Below are 20,652 nucleotides of genomic sequence, written 5' to 3' on the forward strand. Positions count from 1 at the left end.
TGGTAGAAAATATTCAACAGGAATGCATTCAGGAATACATATCCATACTTGATGTAGAAAAAGCCACAAAAACCTGAAATGTGGAAAGACTGCTGGAATAGATGATATTTGACCAGATTTATTTATTTTATTTATTTTTTTATGGTTGTCACCCATGAAAGGTTATTATTAAACCTATAGTACATTTGTACTGCATGTGGACAATGATTTTTTTTTTTCATTTTTGTCAATTTTATGTTTTTTGTAATTTTATATTTATTTTTAGAAATGCTCAAATATGGATGTATGAAACTTTTATTGCGACTATATTGCATAATTCAGAAAGCCTGGTCAGAGGGTTGAATTCCAGATGAGTGGAGCATAGTATAGTACCCATCTATAAAAATAAAAATAAAAAACTTAATGTGAGAATTAGCAGTATTTCTCTACTGAGTGTTCATAGTAAGATTTATGCATGCTTACTTGAGAAACGGCTAAGAAAAATTGTGGCAAAGAACAACCTGGATTCAGACCAAATAGACATTTTAGGATCAGATTTTCTCTTTAAGACATTTATTTTTTTGGGAATATAACAAGGATTTGTATTTAAGTTTTGTTGATCTGGAAAAGGCATGACAAGGTGCCAAGAGAAAAGTTGTTCAAAAAGCTACAGTTATATGGTGTAAATGGGGCTTTATATTGAGCAATACATAGTCTCTATTTAAGCTGTAAGTCAGCAGTTAGAATTCAAGGAGGCATACAGGAAGTTGTTTTGATGTGAAATCAAGGGTACACATTATCTCTACTGTTAATCCTTATCTGTATGGTTCACATTTATGAAAGGAAGTGGTATTAAATCTCATATTAGAACTGGTGATGTTAATCTTAGCTCTTTATTTTATGCAGATGATGTTATACTTTTGAATAAATGTAGTACTAATCTGCAAGATTCTCTGACTAAATTGAATAAATCTTGTAATAAATTTGATATGAAAATCAAAAATAAAAAGACAATGAAAATAAGCAGAAACATTAAAAACATCAACTGCATCCTGAATAGTAAACCTACAAAACAAGTAAAATATTTCAGCTATTTAGGCACGATATTTAGTGAAGATGGTAAATTAAATATGGAAATAGCCAAAAGAATTTGTAAAGCTAGTATACTAGGATGTCAGCTGAATACATTTATATGGAATAAGAAAGAAATTAGTCAAAACACTAAATTAGCTTCTAGTATACAAGACAATGTTCAAACCAATTTAACTTATGGATCTCAGTGCTGGGTAAGAAATGAGACATTCGATTAAAGACTGGAGACCTCTGATATGGTAGTTTTGAGAAAGTTTACTGCAGTGAACAGATGACAGTATCATCTGTTCACTGCAGTGACACGAATGGCAGTATCACATTAAAAATGAAGATATTAGGAAAGAACTTGCATTGTCAGCATTCAGGAATGTGTTAGTAGAGCTGATCTCAGATAATATGGTCACTTAAACAGAATGGTAGAGAAAAGATTAGTAAAACAAGTGTTCTTTGCCAGGTCAGCAGGAATACAACCCAGAGGAAGACCAAGATGTAGGTGGATTGATACAGTAAAAAGTGCCTTAAAAGACAGAAAGATAAGATCTGATAATGTTGTAGTTTTGAACAGATAACAGATTAATTTGGAGGAAAATTGTTGATTAGAAGTTAGTAGTGGTATAACTTTTTTAATGTGCTATCATAGTCATCCTATACACTCCTGAGGGTACATATCAGGAATTTTGATGATGGGCATGGCCTAAGTATATGGTGAAATTTCATTGATATTTACATAAACATATGTTCACAGAATGAAAGATTATTTTTGTTTTTCTTTTAAAAAAAAAAAAAACATTTGGGTGTATTACAGGTGAATGAGATTTTTACATAATTGCAGACCTATAAAAATCTCATTAGCTTTTTTTTTCCTTCAAAGTACAGCATCACTTTATTTTTATAATTAACACTGACTGAGATGTCAATTTTTTTTTTTTTTTTGTAACTTGTACTTTTCATCATTGCTATGCATTAAACTTACACTCAACACAATTGGCATGTTTGTTATTTTATAAGCTGCTGCTCCAGTGAGACTTGGTGTTGAGATTTACAATCAGGAAGCAATGTAGCATTCTCATGAGATAAATGAAAAACATGGAGGATTTTCAATTGCATTGCTGAGTGCTTGATACGTAGAAACTATCATTTGGGACAAATCATGATAGAAGAATGCATATAAAGTTGACTATTGAATTCTGAAAATGTGGTCTACACTCATTTGAAACCAGCAAAGCAAGAGTAGTGCCCCCCCCCCTTACCACCATGGAGTTGTAAAAAAAAAAAAACTTCTTTATTCATTCCTCAGACAGTTTAACTACTACTAAATTTCTGAACTTCGCAGATTTAATTTGCTTGATGTTTGGATTAACAAAGAGTCAGTTTTAAAAAGTGTAGACAGTGAAATAAATTAAGCTGCATGCCAGCTGTATGCATGAATAATGACATGTTCACTACAAAACAGTACATTTTACTAATTTTCATTAATAGACTAGAGGAAGATTTCATATCCTATACTGTTCTGTTCTTTCAGATCCCTTTAATAGAATTAACTTAATTCCATTTTCCAGTAAAAGTGGTTGCATATTATCCAAGAATGCATGTGGGTATCTATTAATTCAAAGTTTTTGCATGCATTATCATTCATCTCTATTACTAGAACCTATTCATAATGGCTTTGTCAGCTTTCTTCCTGAAATAACTTTTCTTTCATTTTTTAGGAAGAATGATGACTATGGAAGATTAAACCTAATAAGTGATGATGGTCATGAGGAGAAGAAGCAGATAAAATAGTTGAGTTAATGAGACCACTTTGCAAGGATATATCATCCTAGTGAGGTTACTGTTTTAACATATGTGACAGATATTCATATGGAAACAGAGATGGATGAATTGGAGGTTCTTAGGATATTGCAAAATCTCAATGTATATACAGCTGTGGGAATAGATGGGATATCAACTAGGGTTTTGAAAGAATGTGCAACAGAATTTGCAATGCCTTTTGACTAGGCTCCTTAAGTTTCGGTTCTGGTAGAGTTCCAAGGGAGTGGAAAGAGGGCAGAATAATTCCCTTGAATAAAGGAGGTTCTAAGAAAGCAGTAGCAAATTATAGACCAATCTGTCTCAGGTGTGGTGGTAAAAGTACTAGAAAAATTGGTCAAATAGAGAATTCAGTAATAGTTAGATAAAAATATGATACAGCATGAGGATCAACATGGCTTTCTTAAGGGTCAGTCATGTCTTAATAATTTATTAAGATTTATAATAGAGTATTAACTTATTATAATTTATAATATTAATTTATAATATAACTTAACTATTTATAATAGAGTAACATCTGAGTTGAATATAGGAAATGGCTACATGATGATTTTGCAAAGGCATTTGACAGAATACCACATGGAACTCTGTTATGGAAATTAGAACAAATGGTGATGGATATGGTACTGGTTAAGTGGATAAGAGGGTGGCTGCCGGACACCTTTAGTATATTCATTAAATTTATTATTATTATATGGGAACCTTGGTGGAGTCCAAAGACTCATCGTGGGCACCCAATCTATCCACACAAACTATCATATCTCTCCTTGAACCCATTAACAGACAAAGCACTCACAACTGACTCTGACAACCCATTCCACTCATTCACAACTCTCCAAGCAAAAAATCTAGTTCTCATATCCATACTAACCACACCTTTATTCAACTTCCAGGAATGACCCCCAGGTTCTGGTCCCTATAGTCAAGTGGACAGATATCAAAAAGTGATATATGGAGGGGTAGAATTGAGGTAAAAACAGTGACTAATGGTATGATGCAAGGTTTAGTGCTGGGACCATTGTTTTACTTTGTACATAAATGATAAAAGAAATAACCTGAAGAAATATTCAGTTGTTTGCTGATGATGCAAAATTAGATAGAGTAATGGTTAATCAAGGTGATGTGGAGAGCTTGCAGGACGATTTAAATAGGCTATCAGTATGGGCAAAAGATACTAGTTATCAGTTTAATGTGGAGAAATGTAAAGTTATGCATTTTGCAAAAATAAATTACAAGCTGTGAATCACATGGATGGCAGTGTACTCCAGGAAATAGATGAAGCTAGAGAATTAGTGGTGGTGGTAGACAGAGTTAAAGTTTAGAGGCCATGTTGCTAAGGTAGCCCATAAGATATTGAAGAACACATTAACATGTAGAAAAAAAGAAGTTGTTAATCTCCTCTTTGTAAGCCCTTGATATCCCCCACATCTGGATTACTGTGCCTAAGTCTGGTCTCCTGGGTTTCTTGGGATGAAGAGGCAGTGGAGAGGATTCATAGGCGAGTAACCAGGATGGCGAGTGGCCTGTGGATCTTTCTTATAAGGACAGATTAAAGGCGTGTGGATTGCAGAAGTTTGTTGATAGGAGAAAAAGAGGGGATATGATAGATACATTTAAGTTGCTTAATGAGTTTTATAGGATTGATGCAGGGGGAATGTTTCAGCACTTGACTATAGGGACCAGAACCAGGGGGTCATTCCTGGAAGTTGAATAAAGGTGTGGTTAGTATGGATATGAGAACTAGATTTTTTGCTTGGAGAGTTGTGAATGAGTGGAATGGGTTGCCAGAGTCAGTTGTGAGTGCTTTGTCTGTTAATGGGTTCAAGGAGAGAGATGATAGTTTGTGTGGATAGATTGGGTGCCCATGATGAGTCTTTGGACTCCACCAAGGTTCCCATATAATAATAATAAATTTAATGAATATACTAAAGTATCGTTGATGTTTAAATTTACTTGTGAAAAAAAAAAAACCTCTTGATAGATGACCTCTCCTGCTATTTAAATTTCCTCACCAATTTGTCTTAGAGTTTACATACAACAGTTATGAGAATCTTAGAATTTACCAACAACTGCAATGCTATTGATTAAATATTCCTTCCTCTCTCTTCATTTAAATTTTTTTTAAATTTTCCATTGTGACATGTTGGTGGAAAAATTTAATACATTGTAAATAGGATGTAAATATTATGATATGTAGTATATTGTTTATTTTTTGACTGTTTGTTTAATTTTAGAAGAAAATACAACACAAGACCATTATTCAAAGTCTAGTTGAAATAGTTGCTGTGCCTCTGTAGTGTAATAAGGCTTATTATTTATTTATTTATTTTATTATTATTATTATTTATTTATTATTATTATTATTTTTTTTTGCAAAACCTTTTCCCACAGTTTGATTTCATTCATTAAGAGAAGAGTTTTTCAACTACAGGTACATTAAATGATATTGTGTGGAGGGATCAGGATTTTCATTTCCTTATAACTTGCATACTGGAGAAAATATGCATTGTCTTCAACATAATTCATTCACTTCATAACCTTAATCACTTTACTGTAATATTGTAATCCACTAATCAAAGGTCTGCTCTGAATATATTATCAGAATTATTCTTATATGTATACCGAATCGTGTTCTCCTCGGAATTCTCATTCTATATCTAATCACTGGTTTAAGTGTGTACCGCAACATGGTGCATTTCCATCTGTGATTTTTTTTTGTGTGTGTGTGTGTGTGTGTGTGTGTGTAGCACTCCCAAATTGCTACACACATAAACAAATTCCTTCCCCCCTTACTATCTGCACAAATATTATCAAATCCATATCTCACTTCCAGTAGACCAAAAGCAAAATTTCCATTTTATATCAAAATATAAATTTTGAAATATAAATTTCTTTTTTAGTCTTCCTATGTTAAAGACATTTGTTGTTATTCTATACATAAAAAATAATAAAATAAAATAAATAAATAAATAAAAACGTTTACATTATTTGTTGGCCTAGTTGGTGAAGTGGTTAGTGTATGTGCTCTCTAACCAGCAGGTTGTGGGTTCAAATCCTGACATGGATGTTTGTGATTATCTTTAGGTGATAGGTGAATTTCATCACTTAGTGTGAAACCACCGTAGCCCTTATTAGAAGCTTGAAAAAATTCCTTGTTTGGCCTCTTGAGCAGGGTTCCCAGACTGTGTAAAAAAACAAAAATACCAAAAAATAATAAAATTAATAAAAAAAAAAATTGTTAGCCCACCCTTTTTTATGTGGTTTTCACCTATGAAAGGTTTTTCTGTAAACCTGTAATATGTTCACACTGTGGGTGGGCTAAGGATTTTTTCCTGCTTTTTTAAATTAATTTTTTATTTATTTTGCATAGTCCAAAAACCCTGCTTTAGAGATGAAACATGGAACTTTTTCAAGCCACCTCAGGCCCCCAATAAGCAGGGCAGTGGTCTCTCACTGGGTGAATGAAATTCATTTTCCACTTAAAGACAATCACAAAACATCAATGCCCACATTGGATTCAAACCTGCAGCCTGTTGGTTGGAGAGTAGATACGCTAACCAGGAGGGCAACCTGTGGTACAAATTGTACTATAGATTTGTAAATAGCATTTCTTTTAGTGGGAGCCACATAAAAAAAAAATCCTGCCCACAGCCTCCAAAATTAATGACCAAGGAAAATTTACTATATAAGAGTGGCTTCTACAAGGATTATGAATTATTCCAATTTTTTTTAATTTTGACATTTTTATTTAACACTTAATAAAACTACAATTGAAAAACATTATTCTAGGAAATTTAAACCATTATGTTATTTAATCTTGATCCATTTCCATAGTTTTGAAAAATTCCCACCATCAAGACTAACTGAATTTTAGCCAAGTGCTATTTGTGCTGGAAGTAAGCCATTGATCAGAACAAGTAATAATCAGTTATTACAGGTTGAGACTATATGTTTGGTTGCTAATGTGTCCTCTTGTCAGAATAGTGTGCATTCTTATGCAAAAAAAAAAAAAAAAAAAAAGTTTAAAAACACAATTCTATTAAAAAAAAACTGTCATTAATCAAAGGTAGGCATTTGTCTTGTATGAAATTAAAGGAGCACTAAGCTGTTGCATAAATAAGAATTCCAGTTTGCTGTTTTTGAGGCTGAATATTGCTGAAACATCCCAATAATGTAAACAGGGATAACAGGATCAAATTATTTGGAATATGATAAATCAGTACTGTATATATACAGAAAGATTCAGTATTTGAGGTCACATCTTCAGAGAAGACAATCATAGTGCATAACAATGCAGCTTAAGTTGTTAGTGTGCTGCTGTATTTTTAGTATTTGCATGCTCTTGATAGCTAGAGGATAAAATCTATCAGAACTTGGAGTTCTGTTTAGTATTGATTTAATAGTTATTTAATTCATACTTTCACTTGGTTTTTATGTTCTTTCACTTCTGGATATGTTTCCATGAATATTTTAAAAACCACAACAGCCTTGAAAGAAAGCACACACTTTTTTTCTGTCGAAAAGAAATGTAAGCAGTGATTGGAACTAGCTGTAAGTGAGTGTTTATGAAATTTCATCAAATGCACAACATAACATTGTTTTTAAATCAGTTTGTTGTTGGGACTGTAGAAGTGTTGCTTTCCAAGTAGGTTCAGAACTACTCGCCATACATTCATTCTAGAAAAGGTATTTAAGGATGTGACAAAGGGAATATATATGTAATATGTGGTCTAAAGAAAGATTTTTCCCTAACTCAACAGTTTTTTGAATTCCACATGTAAAAATTTTTAAATCTATCATAAGCTTATACTTTGGGTAGGCTGAGTGTAGGATAAAATTCTGCTGTAGAGACTAAACATGAATTTTTTCAAGTTACCATGGATCTCCAGTAAGCAAGATGGTGACCTTACGCTAGACAGTTAATTCATTTACTGCCCCAAGACATTCACAAACATTCCTGAGCCCATGCCCTATTGATTGGAGAATAGAAGCACTATCTGCATGGTTGATCAAGCCAATAAATAAACTAAATGGGGAGGAGGATATGTAAAAGTAATGCAAAGAAAGAATGACATGTTATAAAATGTTTTGTTGTTCTATTACCCTGCTTTGTCTTTATTTTCTGTACTTAAAACTTCATGAATGGTCAACTGTCTTAACTATTGACTGCTGCAATTTATTTCTATTAGATCCCATATCCTCATGCTCTATAGTCTAACAAATTTATTTGTTTTATGACTGCACCAGTTAGACTTTGTATCGAGTGCGAAATTATAAGATTTTGAACTAAAGAAAGTATAAATAAGAAAAAATATTATTATTCCTCACCTTAAATTAGTTGTGGCTTAATTATTAATCACAAACTTCTACTTTAAGCAGGTTCAAACTTTTCAGGATGGTGCATTGACAGAATCAGTCCAATGTGTTGTTCACAAACCATTTAATTAAATCAAAAAGGAATATTTACAGTATGATTCATATTAACACACACACACACACACACATATATATATACAGGTAACCCTCGTATAACGCAGTACTTATACAATGCGGTCTACAAATTATAGTATCCCTTGTTCAACACAGTTTCGATATAACGCGGTCTGCAAATTGTAGTAACCCTTTAAAAACACAGTCTGCAAATTGTAGTAACCCTTTAAAAACACAGTCTGCAAATTGTAGTAATCCTTTATCTTTTCATATATTTTTCACTTAGCGACTTAAAAAACAAATTTTATCTTCGTTAAATTTGCGTCCACTCATATTGCAGATGTAGTTATAAGTAGCAAATTTATATTAGGGGAAATACCCTTTAGCATGCATATATGTATATTATTTACAGTAAATGAGGACTCAATTGTCTTTGTTTTTCTGCCAGGAAAGCGCATTAAAATCATAAGTGTGTTAATCTCAAGCTGAGCACTTTATTTTCTGATGAGTTACATACAACATGTAATGCTTTTTTATGTAAAAAATTTACTCTTATAGTAATGGCCTCTTAGAGGGCTTTTGCGATATGGTTGAAAATGAAATGAGTAAATTAATTGATGGGAAAATTGATTTAAATGAGGAGGTACAATTAATAGATGATGTCGAAATGAAGAAAGTTCTTCTGAAGATTCTGATTGTGATGAATCCGTTAAAGAATTCAGTTTAAAGAAATTAGTAGAAGTTATTTTACAGATAATGATCACTCAGTGGAGCGCTCCAGAAAATTCACAAGATAATTGGATATTTGTTTAGCTCCTTATCATGAACTTAATAAAAAAAAATTGCAGCATATTGGTAAGCAAGGTCTTATTACTGACTTCTTGATAACTAAACCAGCCGAAGTATGCAATGAGAATTATGCAAATGATGTCCAAGGGATTTCAAGTGATGACATCGTCCGGCCACCCGTAATAAAGAACATCTACAAAATATTCGTTTTGAAAGACAGTGATGACGATTAAAGTATGCACTTTATTTTATTTTGCCTAAAACATTTGTGCATTATGTGCAATACAATTTTTAATTTTATAAGTTTATACTATGTATTTGTTTCATAGTTTATACGTTTTCTTAACTTATACGAATTACCTGATTAAATAAAAATATATTTTTGTTGGGTACGTCATTGTCAATTTCGGAACCTAACCCTACTTTTTCTATGTGATCTGAGTCTCGCATAATGCAATTTATATAATGCGGCATTTATATGGAACCTAACATCCGCGTTATATGAGGGTTACCTGTGTGTGTGTGTGTGTGTGTGTGTGTGTGTGTGTGTGTGTGTGTGTATATACACACACACACATCAATTTCATTACAATTCTTTTATTATTCTCAATTCTTCCTAATTCAAACTTAGCTTTAAAGGAAGGAAATTTAGAACTAATTCACAATCAATAATATCCTACTGGTCATATATATGTATGTGTTCATCTTTTTTTTTTCTGACTGACTGAAACCGAGAAAATAGATAGGTTAATTTAATGGCGCACACAACATGTTTCGTCAAAACGACTTCTTCAGGTGTGGTAACACTTAAAGCAAATTAAAAAACCATAAAAACCCTGTGGCATTATAATAACAGACTTGAAAACTGAAGTTAAGTTTGAATTGTTGTTATAGTCTGTTCTGTAGTTCTATTGTTGTGCAAATGTGAGCATATGCCAGTATCTAATGGCAGAACTATGTGAGTCAGGTAGACTATAACTGAGGTTGCTGTTGATGTGAGAAGGGTCTAGGACAATTTCTTTGGATTCCACTATGCGCTGTTCCACTTCATTGTGACAAATATAAACGTTTGATGTTGCATTCCAATCTACTCCATGTTGGCAGTCTTCATCGTTTGTGTTCACTGAAAATAGAATGTGACTTGAGCTGTAGGAGGATTGACTTCTCAGTCTTGCGATAGTATGGCCTCCCACAATCGCATATTATTTTATATACACTAGGGAACTGAAGATGGTTATGAGCTTGTTTTGGGTGGCTTAGAACTGACCTTAGTTTTGGAAGAGTCGAAAAACACGTTTTTATATTAAATGTTTTCAAACTTCTTCCTAGTTTCTAGGAGAGCGAGCTAATGTATGGTAAGGAAATATAACCCTTGGGGTTGTTAGGGATCTCTGTGTTGTTTCAAGGGTGCTGCTATAGTTGCCTCTTAATGTTTTTGGAAGCGTATCCATTATTTAAGAAAGTTCTTTCTAGACATTTTAGTTCTTCATTGAACAATACCGAGTGAGCATGGTGAGCCAATGTGGAAATGATACTTAACTTTTGAGCGGGATAGTGATGTGAGAATGCATGTAGGTGTCTATCTGTGTGTGTGTGTGTGTGTGTGTGTGTGTGTGTGTGTGTGTGTGTGTGTGTGTGTGTGTGTGTGTGTGTGTGTGTGTGTTGATTTCCTGAAGATTGAGATCCTTAAAGAATCAGAAATCTTAGTAAGCTTCATGTCCAGAAATGAAAGAGAACCATTTTCTTCAATCTCGACGGTAAATTTTATGTCTTGGTGGAAGTTGTTTAAATGATTTAGGAAGATGTAAAGAGTCTCCAAACCTAGAACATGGCTCTGCTATGTGGACGATATATTCCTTATTTGGGAGCATGGTGTGGAGAATCTTTACATCTTCTTAAATCATTTAAACAACTTCCACCAAGACATAAAATTTACTACACCTGAAGAAGTCGTTTTGACGAACATGTCATGTGCTCCATTAAATTAACTTATCTATTTTCTCGGTTTCAGTCAAAAAAAGATGAACATATCTAATCACCAAGTCAGTGTAACTAATGATCATATATATTAACTGACAATAAGGCTTTGAGTATTCTTAATTCAATATCAATTTATATTATCTTATTGTACCCATAAATAGACACACTTAGTGTTACACTCTTGTTCGGAATTATCACATATATAACTACTTGCAATTCTCGTTCTGCATTGCCTTTTTTCATGAATCTTGTTCACACATAAGTGCTCCAACAGACCCAGGTAAGAGAAGATTTAGAAAAGTTCTATTCGAGAAATGTACGCATGCGCACATTTCTCGAACTCTCCATATATGGTCGTGTATTGACTTTTGAACATGTCATACTTCGTGTGTCTTTTGAAATTGCCATATATGTCAATTCTTAGAATTCTTCACTATTCTTAGAATTAGACTTACTCATTAGACATAAGTTAACAGCATTACGTGACGTGGCACGTTATTTTAACAACGGCTCATTTAAGTTATTAAAATTACACGATTATTACAGACAAAATTAATGTTTCTCTAAGTACATTTCTCTTAAAAAAAACATGTAAAAGTGAACATGCTAAGTTACATAATTACATATCATGAGAGATTTTACAGACACCGGGGAAAAAAATAGAATCAAAAGGGGCAGAATGTAAAATGAAGAAAATACTGCTATTAGAAAAAATTATTGTAAACAAGATGATTATAAAACAGAAAATATAGAAAAAAGTAGGGAAGAGGCACATCTTTAATGTAAAATTTTCTAATCTTCAGGAGTGCAAGAATTTTCTGCAATACAGATTATCTGTGCAAACCTTAGTTTAATGAGAAGTAAGTGCTAAACTATCATGGAATTATGTATTAAACGGACATTGATTTATATTAAATGCTGTGCCTATATATTGCCAATTAATTTAAATAAAATGAATTCTTTCTAGGTAAATGACTGTGTTCATTATCTTCTTGTTGCTGATCAGAAGAAATATACCATTAAAAAAGCAGGTAGTTATATTTACTATGCTTATAGTATATATTTTTACAGTGTACTGTTACTTAAGTTTATTCTTTAATTCATTTGTTATTTTAGCACTTTGCTTGCTTTGAAGAATATAGTAAACTATGTATTCCAGAATTATTATTAAATGAAAAATACATGGGAAACCCAGTACTGTTAACTTGCTACATTATCCATTGGAACTATTTTTGTTCTAGATATCGTCAAGCATGCATTGAAAGATCATAGTAAATCATTTCCCCAAATTATTGGTAAAGCCAAAGTTCATCTGAAACAGGTATGTTATTAAATGTATTTTAGAAATGTTCTAATATGTATTCAAAATCTAGGATTGGGCACTTCCATGGAATCCTAAGACTCATTTGTGGAAGTTTCAAACTATCAACACACTATCTGTTGTAACTCTCCTTGAAACCATTAATAGGCAAAACACTCACAACAGACTCATGCAACTTATTCCAATCATTTTCTACTCTTCAAGCAAAAAAAATGTAGTCCTCATGTCTTTGCTAACCACACTCTTACCCAGCTCTCAGTGATGACCTCTTGTTCTGCTCCCTCTAGCCAAGTAATGAAATATTTCCTTTCTATTAATCGTATAAAATCCTTTAAGTAACTTAAATGTACCTATCAACCAACTTTTGCAAAACCCCCAATCTGTCCTCATAGGGAGCATTTCACAAACACTTGTCATCTTGGTCACTCGCCTCTGGATCCTCTCCACCACTTCCTTATCCCCAAGAAATCAATTGACTAGACCCGAGCATATAGATGGTCTTACCAAGGATTTATAAAGAGTAGTGATAACTCTCTTGTCTCTGCTTGTTAGTGTGTTTTTCAATAACCAAGTAATCCTGTGAGCTGTCCTATATAGTTTAGAAACATATCCTGTTAACTTTAAATGTTTGTCTACTACTGCCCCCCCCCCCCCCAGATTAATGGCTTCATCAGTTTCTTTGAGTATAGTTCCCTCAATGTGGTACACAGCTTGTAATCTTTGTATCCCAAAGTGCATATCTTTATACTTTTCCACTTTAAATTATCATCCATTACATTTTGGATATACCGTCAGCCTATTTAAATCATCCTGCAAGCTCTCTACATCACCTTGATTAACTATTACTTGACAACAATTTTGCATAATCAGCAAACAATGAATATATCCCTTCAAATTATTTCCTACCCTCTCCTGAATTCTGTTCATCCATATACTATTTTTGGTATCTGTCCATCAGCCACCCTTTTATCCATATCATAAATTTCATATCCATCTCCATTTGTTGCAATTTGCATAACAGAGTTCCATGAGGTATCCTGTCAAAGGCCTTTGCAAAATCAAGCAGTAACATCCTTTAGCCTTTCCCCTTTATCCAAATCAACTGTCACTGTTATGAAAATTTAGTAGATTACTAAGCCATGATCGTCCCTTCAACCAAGTCATGTTAGCCCTCGTGGAGTGTCATTCTTATCTGCCCATTCCTGAATTCTCTTTTTAACCAGCTTTTCCAGTACTTTTACCGCTACTCCTGAGATACTGATTGGCCTATAATTTGATACGACAATTTTAGATCCTCTTTTATGCAAAGGAATTAGAGTATTTTTCTCTCCTTCCACTCTCTTGGGACTTTGCCAAAGTTGAGACTTAAACAGCCTAGTCAAAGGCATCGCCAGGTTTTCTCTGTGCATTTTCTTAAAACATGAGCCAATATCCCATCCAATCCCACTGTATTTGCATGGAATGCAAATACATGTGCAGCACGGAATGCTGTATTTGCATTCCGATTCTGCAATACCTTAAGTATTTCCAATTCATCAATCTCTGTTCTCACATCAGTCCCTGTCACCTCTGCCATAATATCTTCACTTGAATGATATACTCTTGCAAAGTTGTCACTCAGTAGCTCAACAATTTCATCTGGCTCTGTCATTCATCTCTCTAGTATCTGCTCTCATTAAAGTTATCCTTCCATAGTCATTCTTCCTCCTACTTGCCATATAATGAAAAACTTTGGAATTTCCTTTTCTTGCTCTGCTAGGGAATAAGGAAGGCAAAATCATAATTGATTTTGCCTTCCTTACCATGCTGTTCACCTTTCTTGCATTATCCTTGTACAATTCATGAGTTAGCTGGTCACCTTTTTCCATTATATACTCTCCCTCAACTTTTTTTTGAATCTCATGCCTAATGGTACTACTAGTCCATCTAACTCCTATCCAATTTGCCCTCCTGACCTTGGTTATACAGTGTGATATTGCTTCCTCCAGACACCTTTGATTATCCCCCATGCACTGCGAACATCCTTTTCTTGTAGATCTTTATGCCATGGTTTCAAGCTACCTCTTAAGCGTATCATAATCATCTGCCTTGTAGTTCCCACATATACTTCTTCTTGACCAGCATTGCCACATGTTTTGCTATCTCTCAAGTCAAGATTACATGAGCACTTCCAACAGGTCTTCTGATTCTATAACCACATCCAAATACCCTAGAGTCTCTTCTGTCACATTCTGCTTCGAGTAATTATCTCTCAATAAGTGTATTAATTTCATTTCCTTCCTGCCATGTGATATTTCCTCCTTCCAATATGTTTCCGAAATTGAAGCCTCCCATAATAATTACTTAACTTGCACTCATTGTACTAATCTGCTGATGCATGTATTCCACATCATCCCTGGCCTATAGCAACAATCAATTTTATATTTTGTCCTAATGCCTCAATCTCACACTATATTGACTCAAAAGAACTACCATTTGCCTGTGAAAATGCTAAATCCATCACATTCTGTCTCTGTAACTACATCATCAGCTCTTAGCCAAATCTCATTAATGTCAATAACTTTTGGTAAGATTGCACTAGCCAATGCCAAAAACTCTTCACTATTGTTCCTGATGCTTCTGGCATTAGTATATAGAAATTTTATAGGAAACTACATTTATATCTTGAATTGACTACCCCCCCCCCATTCAATATTTTTGTTTGAGAGACTAGATGCCACATTTTTTGTTCATTGACACATTCATTCACTGCATAGGCACCTTCATACACACTCGCATGCATCTGCCATAATTTTAGTTTACCAGACTTTACACACTTTCAGTAAACATGGCTCTCTCTCTAGACACTTAACTCCAAATCTATTTAGTGTAGCCCATCATAGTACAGAACTTTCCATCCATCAAACTCTGGCCATAGGTCCACAAACTCAATCTCATTCCTTCTGCTTAATCTGCATATTGATTCATTAGCTATCACCCTCTCAGTTCACCTCTATCATAGCTCTATACTTTTCACCTCTCTTGTCACATTCACATTCTTCTCTTTCTGCATTCTGACCTTCATCATCATCATCATCAAATTCCTGCCATGTACCCTCAAGGGGTGTACAGGATATGACAGTACTACATGAAAAATTTACATCATTACTAACTTCCTATCTACAATTTTCCTCCAAATCAGTCTGTTACTTGTCAAGACTCCAACATTATCAGATCTTATATTTCTAACGTCTAATGCACTTTGTATCGTATCAATCCACCTATATCTTGGTCTTCCTCTGGGTCGTTTTCCTGCCAACCTGGCAGAGAACACTTGTTTTGCTAATCTTTCCTCTCCCATTCTATTTAAGTGACCATACCACCTGAGATTAGCTCTGCTAATGCATTGCTGGATGCTGACAATGTCAAGTTCTTTCCTAATATCCTCATTTTTAATATGATGTTGCCATTGATGCCATCTGTTCACGCCTCTAATCTTTCTCAGGACTCTCATATCTGCGGTCTCTATACTTTGGTCAAGTGTTTTACTTCTGACCCAGCTCTCAGATCCATAAGTTAAAACTGGCCTGAACACTGTCTTGTATACAGCTAATTTAGTGTTCCGACTAATTTCTCTCTTATTCCATATGAATTTATTCATTTGACTTCCCACCATACCAGCTTTGTTGATTCTGTTGTCTATTTCTATATTTAATTTACCATCTTCAGTAAAAATCATGCCTAAGTCACTGAAATGTTTTACTTGTTCCACAGGTTCTCCATTCACAACACAGTTGACATTTTCAATGATTCTGCCTATTTTCATTGTCTTTGTCTTTTTATTGCTGACCTTCATACCATATCTATTATAACAGCTATTCAATTTAGTCAGAGAATCTTGCAGACTTTTAGCGGATTTATTTAGAAGTATAATATCATCCGCATAAAGCAAAGAGCTGACATTAACATCTCCAATTTTGATATCAGGTTTAATACCACTTTCCTTCATAATGTGAACCATATAGATAATGAATAACAGAGGGGATAATGTACATCCATATCTCACACCAGATTTAACATTAAACCATCTTCCTGTACTTCCTTCAATTCTAACTGCTGAGTTACAACTCAAATAAAGACTAAATATTGCTTGATATAATGCCCCATTGACACCATATAACTGCAGCATAATGAATAGCTTCTCTCTTGGCACCTTTTCATATGCCTTTTCGAAATCGACAAAACTTAAATACAGATCTTTGTTATATTCCCATGCTTTCTCGACTATTTGTCGTAAAGTGAAGATCTGATCCTTACAGCCTCTGTTTGGCCTGAATCCAGCTTGTTCTTCACCAAGCTTTTCTTCCACAATTCTTCTCAACCGTTTCTCAAGTATACTTGCATTGATCTTGCCAAGAACACTCAGTAGGGAAATACCTCTGTAATTCTCACATTCAGTTTTATTTCCCTTTTTATATATGGGTACTATGAGCTCTACTCCAATCATCGGGAATTCGTCCCTCAGTCCAGGCTTTCTGAACTATGCAGTGTAGCCACTGTAAGACTTTTATACCACCATACTTCAGCATTTCTGGTCGAATATCATCTACTCCTGCTGCCTTTCCACATTTCAAGCCTTTGATGGCTTTTTCTACTTCAAGTATGGATATATATTCCTGACTGCATGCCTGGTCAGTGTTTTTTATCACTGTGCTGTCATCACTGCTTGTTTCATTTAGCAGTTTTTCAAAGTAATTACTCCATACTTCAAGGATATCTTTTTCTCCTGTTTTCATGTCACCTTTATCATCTCTAACTCCTTTTACAGCACTCTTTCCTCCACTCCTAAGCTTCTTCAACAACCTCCAGAATATTTTGCCACCTTCTTGATATTTATTTTCTATATTCTTGCCAAAGTCCTCCCATGACTTTTGTTTAGCTAGTTTTACACACTGTTTAGCTTTCTTACATTTGTCTCTGTATTCTGTAAGAGTAAAAGCTGACTTATTTGCCAGGAACTTTTGATATGCTTTCTTCTTTTCCTTCACTGCCTCTTTAACTTCCTGTGTCCACCAGGGAGTTCTGATTTTTTTATCCTTGCACACAACCTCACCACATGCCTCTCTGGCAGAATCAATCAATGTTTTCTTCAGAGTTTGCCACTGAATCTCCAAGGTTTGATTCCTGTTCTCAAACTCTTTCATTTTCTTTTCAATAATCTTTCTGTATTTTAGTCTGCAGTTCACATCTGAGAGCTGCTCAACTTTTATTCGCTTTAAAACTTTCTTACATGTTATTCTTTTCAATATGAAATTCAATTTTATCCTGCTCAAGACTAAATAGTGATCACTTCCAATTTCGAATCCTCTGTACACTCTGGTGTCCTGCACCAGGGAGAAAACATCACTATCAACAATAACATAGTCAATGAGACTTTTCTTATTCCTAGCCTCTTCTTTCCATGTGAATTTGTGCACATTTTTATGTTGGAACATGGTGTTAGTAATAACCAGTCCATGTCCTGAGCAGAAATCCAACAGATATTTGCCATTATTATTAACTTTGCTCTTTTCTCCAAATTTTCCCAAAATATTTCTGTTTGTCTCACAATCATTTCCTACTCTGCTATTTAGATCCCCAACAAGGACCAACTTTTCCTTTTTCATTGTGTCAGTTGCTTTTTCTAAAGCCTCAAAAAATTCCTCCACTTCTACCTTAGTAGAACCTTCTGTGGGACCATAGGCACAAATAAGTCTATTTGTCCAGTTCCCCATTCTCATATTTGCCCACATTACTCTACTTGAGACTGACTGCCATTCAAGAAGATTAGCCTCGTATTTTGTGTTGAATACTGTGGCTACTCCTTCTTTTCCTTGATTGTCATTGCCTGAATATAACAGTTTGTATTTATTGCTCAGAAAGATCTCGCCAGTTTTGGTCTTTTTTGTTTCAGTCATCCCTATTATGTCGATCTGATACTTATCTAATTCCTCAGCTAGCTCCATTTCTTTGCCATTCAGGCTTCTTACGTTGATAGTACCGATCTTTAACTCTGGTGATGTTGGGTTGGGGTTTGTTTTCAGATTTGTTCCAGTAGCTGACTTTTCGCTGTTCGCCCTGGTTCCCTGGTGAAAACAATGGGGGGGGGGGCCTTGTTTAACCGGGCGATGCACCAGCCGGCATGAAATTTTGTCATGTTGTACCATCATTTTTTATTTTGGTTTAACCAATAAGAATACAATTTGGTCGGCTAAATCCCAAATTGCCAGCCCATCCTCGTTCGTTCAGTATCAAAGTAGATACCCAACAGGGTGCACCACGAGAAGGTGAGGATTGGACATTAGGTCAGAAGCCCTGGTCGGTCTCCGCATTCCTTTAAAGGCTATGTGGAGGTCTCCTCTCAGTTATACAGCTTTGACCCTTAAGCACCCCGCATTCTGACCGTATTATTATTATTAATTTTCACATCAGTGAAACAAGATTTTTATTACATTCGTGAAGGACTTATCATAGAATTGCCAAGAAAAATTATCCTCTTATGCTCTTTCTCTCATTTATTTTTACAATTTATTATTATAATTAATTATAATTAATTCATGTAATATTATAGCTAAGAAATTAGAAATAGTCACATAATTTTAAGCATTTCATAAAGTTCACATATAGGGGAACATATGAAATTATGTTCCTTAGGTGTAATCTCAGAGCTTCATTCTTGGCTTAAATAGAGCCTTTTTTATAAAAGTTTATCTGTTTTGAAATTGTTGACTTTTGTATGGGTTATTTTTAATGTTATTTCTGTAATTAGGAGGTGTGACAATTTAATTCCCAGAATGGCTGCATAGTGTCACCCATGTGATGATTTGGTTAGTCACGTGACTAATCGTGTTTGTACATTTTCAACTAATGCACGTGTAACAAGCTAAGAGCTAGTTGGCTATTGCAACAACAATAGAGATCTGCATGTAAACTTTAGCATAAAAATGTGCAATCGCAATTGGGAGCGGCATGTTAACATCAAATTTTGTGTGAAAATCGGCAAAACTGCTACTGAAATGCTGGAGCTTTGAAAGTGGCATATGGTGTGGATGGTCTGAAAAAGTCAAGTGTCTTTGAGTGGCATAAGAGATTCAAAGGTGGGAGAGAAGATGTGAATGACTACCCCAGATGTGAGCTGGCAAAAACTAAATGACGGACGCAAATATGAACAGAGTGCTAGATTGGTACAGTCTGACCGATGATTAAGTGTGCGATTAATGGCTGATGAATTGCAAATGAAATGAGAAATAGTCAGAGTAATTTTAACTGAAGAATTGGGTATGCAAAAGATTTAGAAAGAAATCATGACAATGCAGCAAGCCATAGTGAGCTCATCGTGAGAGAGTTTCTGGCCAAAAAATTTATTACCGAATTAGGTCATCCTGCTTATTCACCTGACTTAGCTCCCTATGATTTCTGACTGTTTCCAAAATTAAAGACAGCACTAAAAGAATGAAGATTTTCTGACATCGCTGATATCCAGTATTTTGTGATAAAGGAACTCAAGGGTATTCTGGAAAGAGTTCCAGGTCTGATTCCAAAAATAGGAACATCGTCTTAACTAGTGTATAAATGCACAAGGGGACTACTTCGAAGGCGACAGTAGCCACTAATGTATAGTTTCAAATGTAGGTTTTTTACAGCTGCATTCCAGGAATCAAATTGTCACACCTCGTATTGTATTATCATGATTGGATAGAAGACTGTGTAGCGAAAGAGGGATAAGAAATTCTCTATGAAGAGGGATAAGAAATTACTAGTATGAAGTCTGTATTTAAATAAAGTTTAATTCTTAAAATATTTATAGATTTTTTACACCTGGTTAAAGAATGTATTTATACCTTATATCATGTGTCTATCCTCACTTGATTCTGTTTTGTAGTTTTCTTCGCAGCAGATTAAATATGGAAACACAATCTGAAATTTCATATTAATGTGATTTATGTCATGTAGCTATATGCCCTACCATATTAGGAACAGATAAGAAACTGATTATCAATAAGAATAAAGTGATGCATTTTGTAATGATATTCTGGTATTATAATGACATATTTCATTATCACAACAGTTGTACCAGAGACATAATTTTAATGGTATGAAAGGTTGTAAATCAGAAAATTGAAAGATTGTTCAACAACCAGAAAGTACTGCTCTACAGGCTAAGTGAAACTCTTTCAACCTACATATATCCTCCAGTAAGCAGGGTGAGAGGGTGAATAAGCTACTTCGAATTT

The 20,652-nt window shown here is 34.4% G+C and overlaps 1 protein-coding gene across 1 annotated transcript in view; it reads left to right on the top strand.

The window, feature by feature from the left end:
* Window positions 1–20,652, top strand: part of MAGE (necdin, MAGE family member) — a 207,129-nt gene that overhangs the window by 42,334 nt on the left and 144,143 nt on the right. Inside the window, exons 4-5 of the mRNA XM_090390466.1 lie at window positions 12,047–12,110; window positions 12,321–12,400. Of these exons, the coding sequence (XP_090246592.1) occupies window positions 12,047–12,110; window positions 12,321–12,400 (144 nt within the window). The remainder of the gene's footprint in view (window positions 1–12,046; window positions 12,111–12,320; window positions 12,401–20,652) is intronic.

The sequence above is a fragment of the Typopeltis vanoorti genome, chromosome 3 (genome assembly GCF_054136105.1).
Source record: "Typopeltis vanoorti isolate ZY-2024b chromosome 3, IOZ_Tvanoo_1.0, whole genome shotgun sequence".
Lineage (NCBI taxonomy): Eukaryota > Metazoa > Arthropoda > Arachnida > Uropygi > Thelyphonidae > Typopeltis > Typopeltis vanoorti.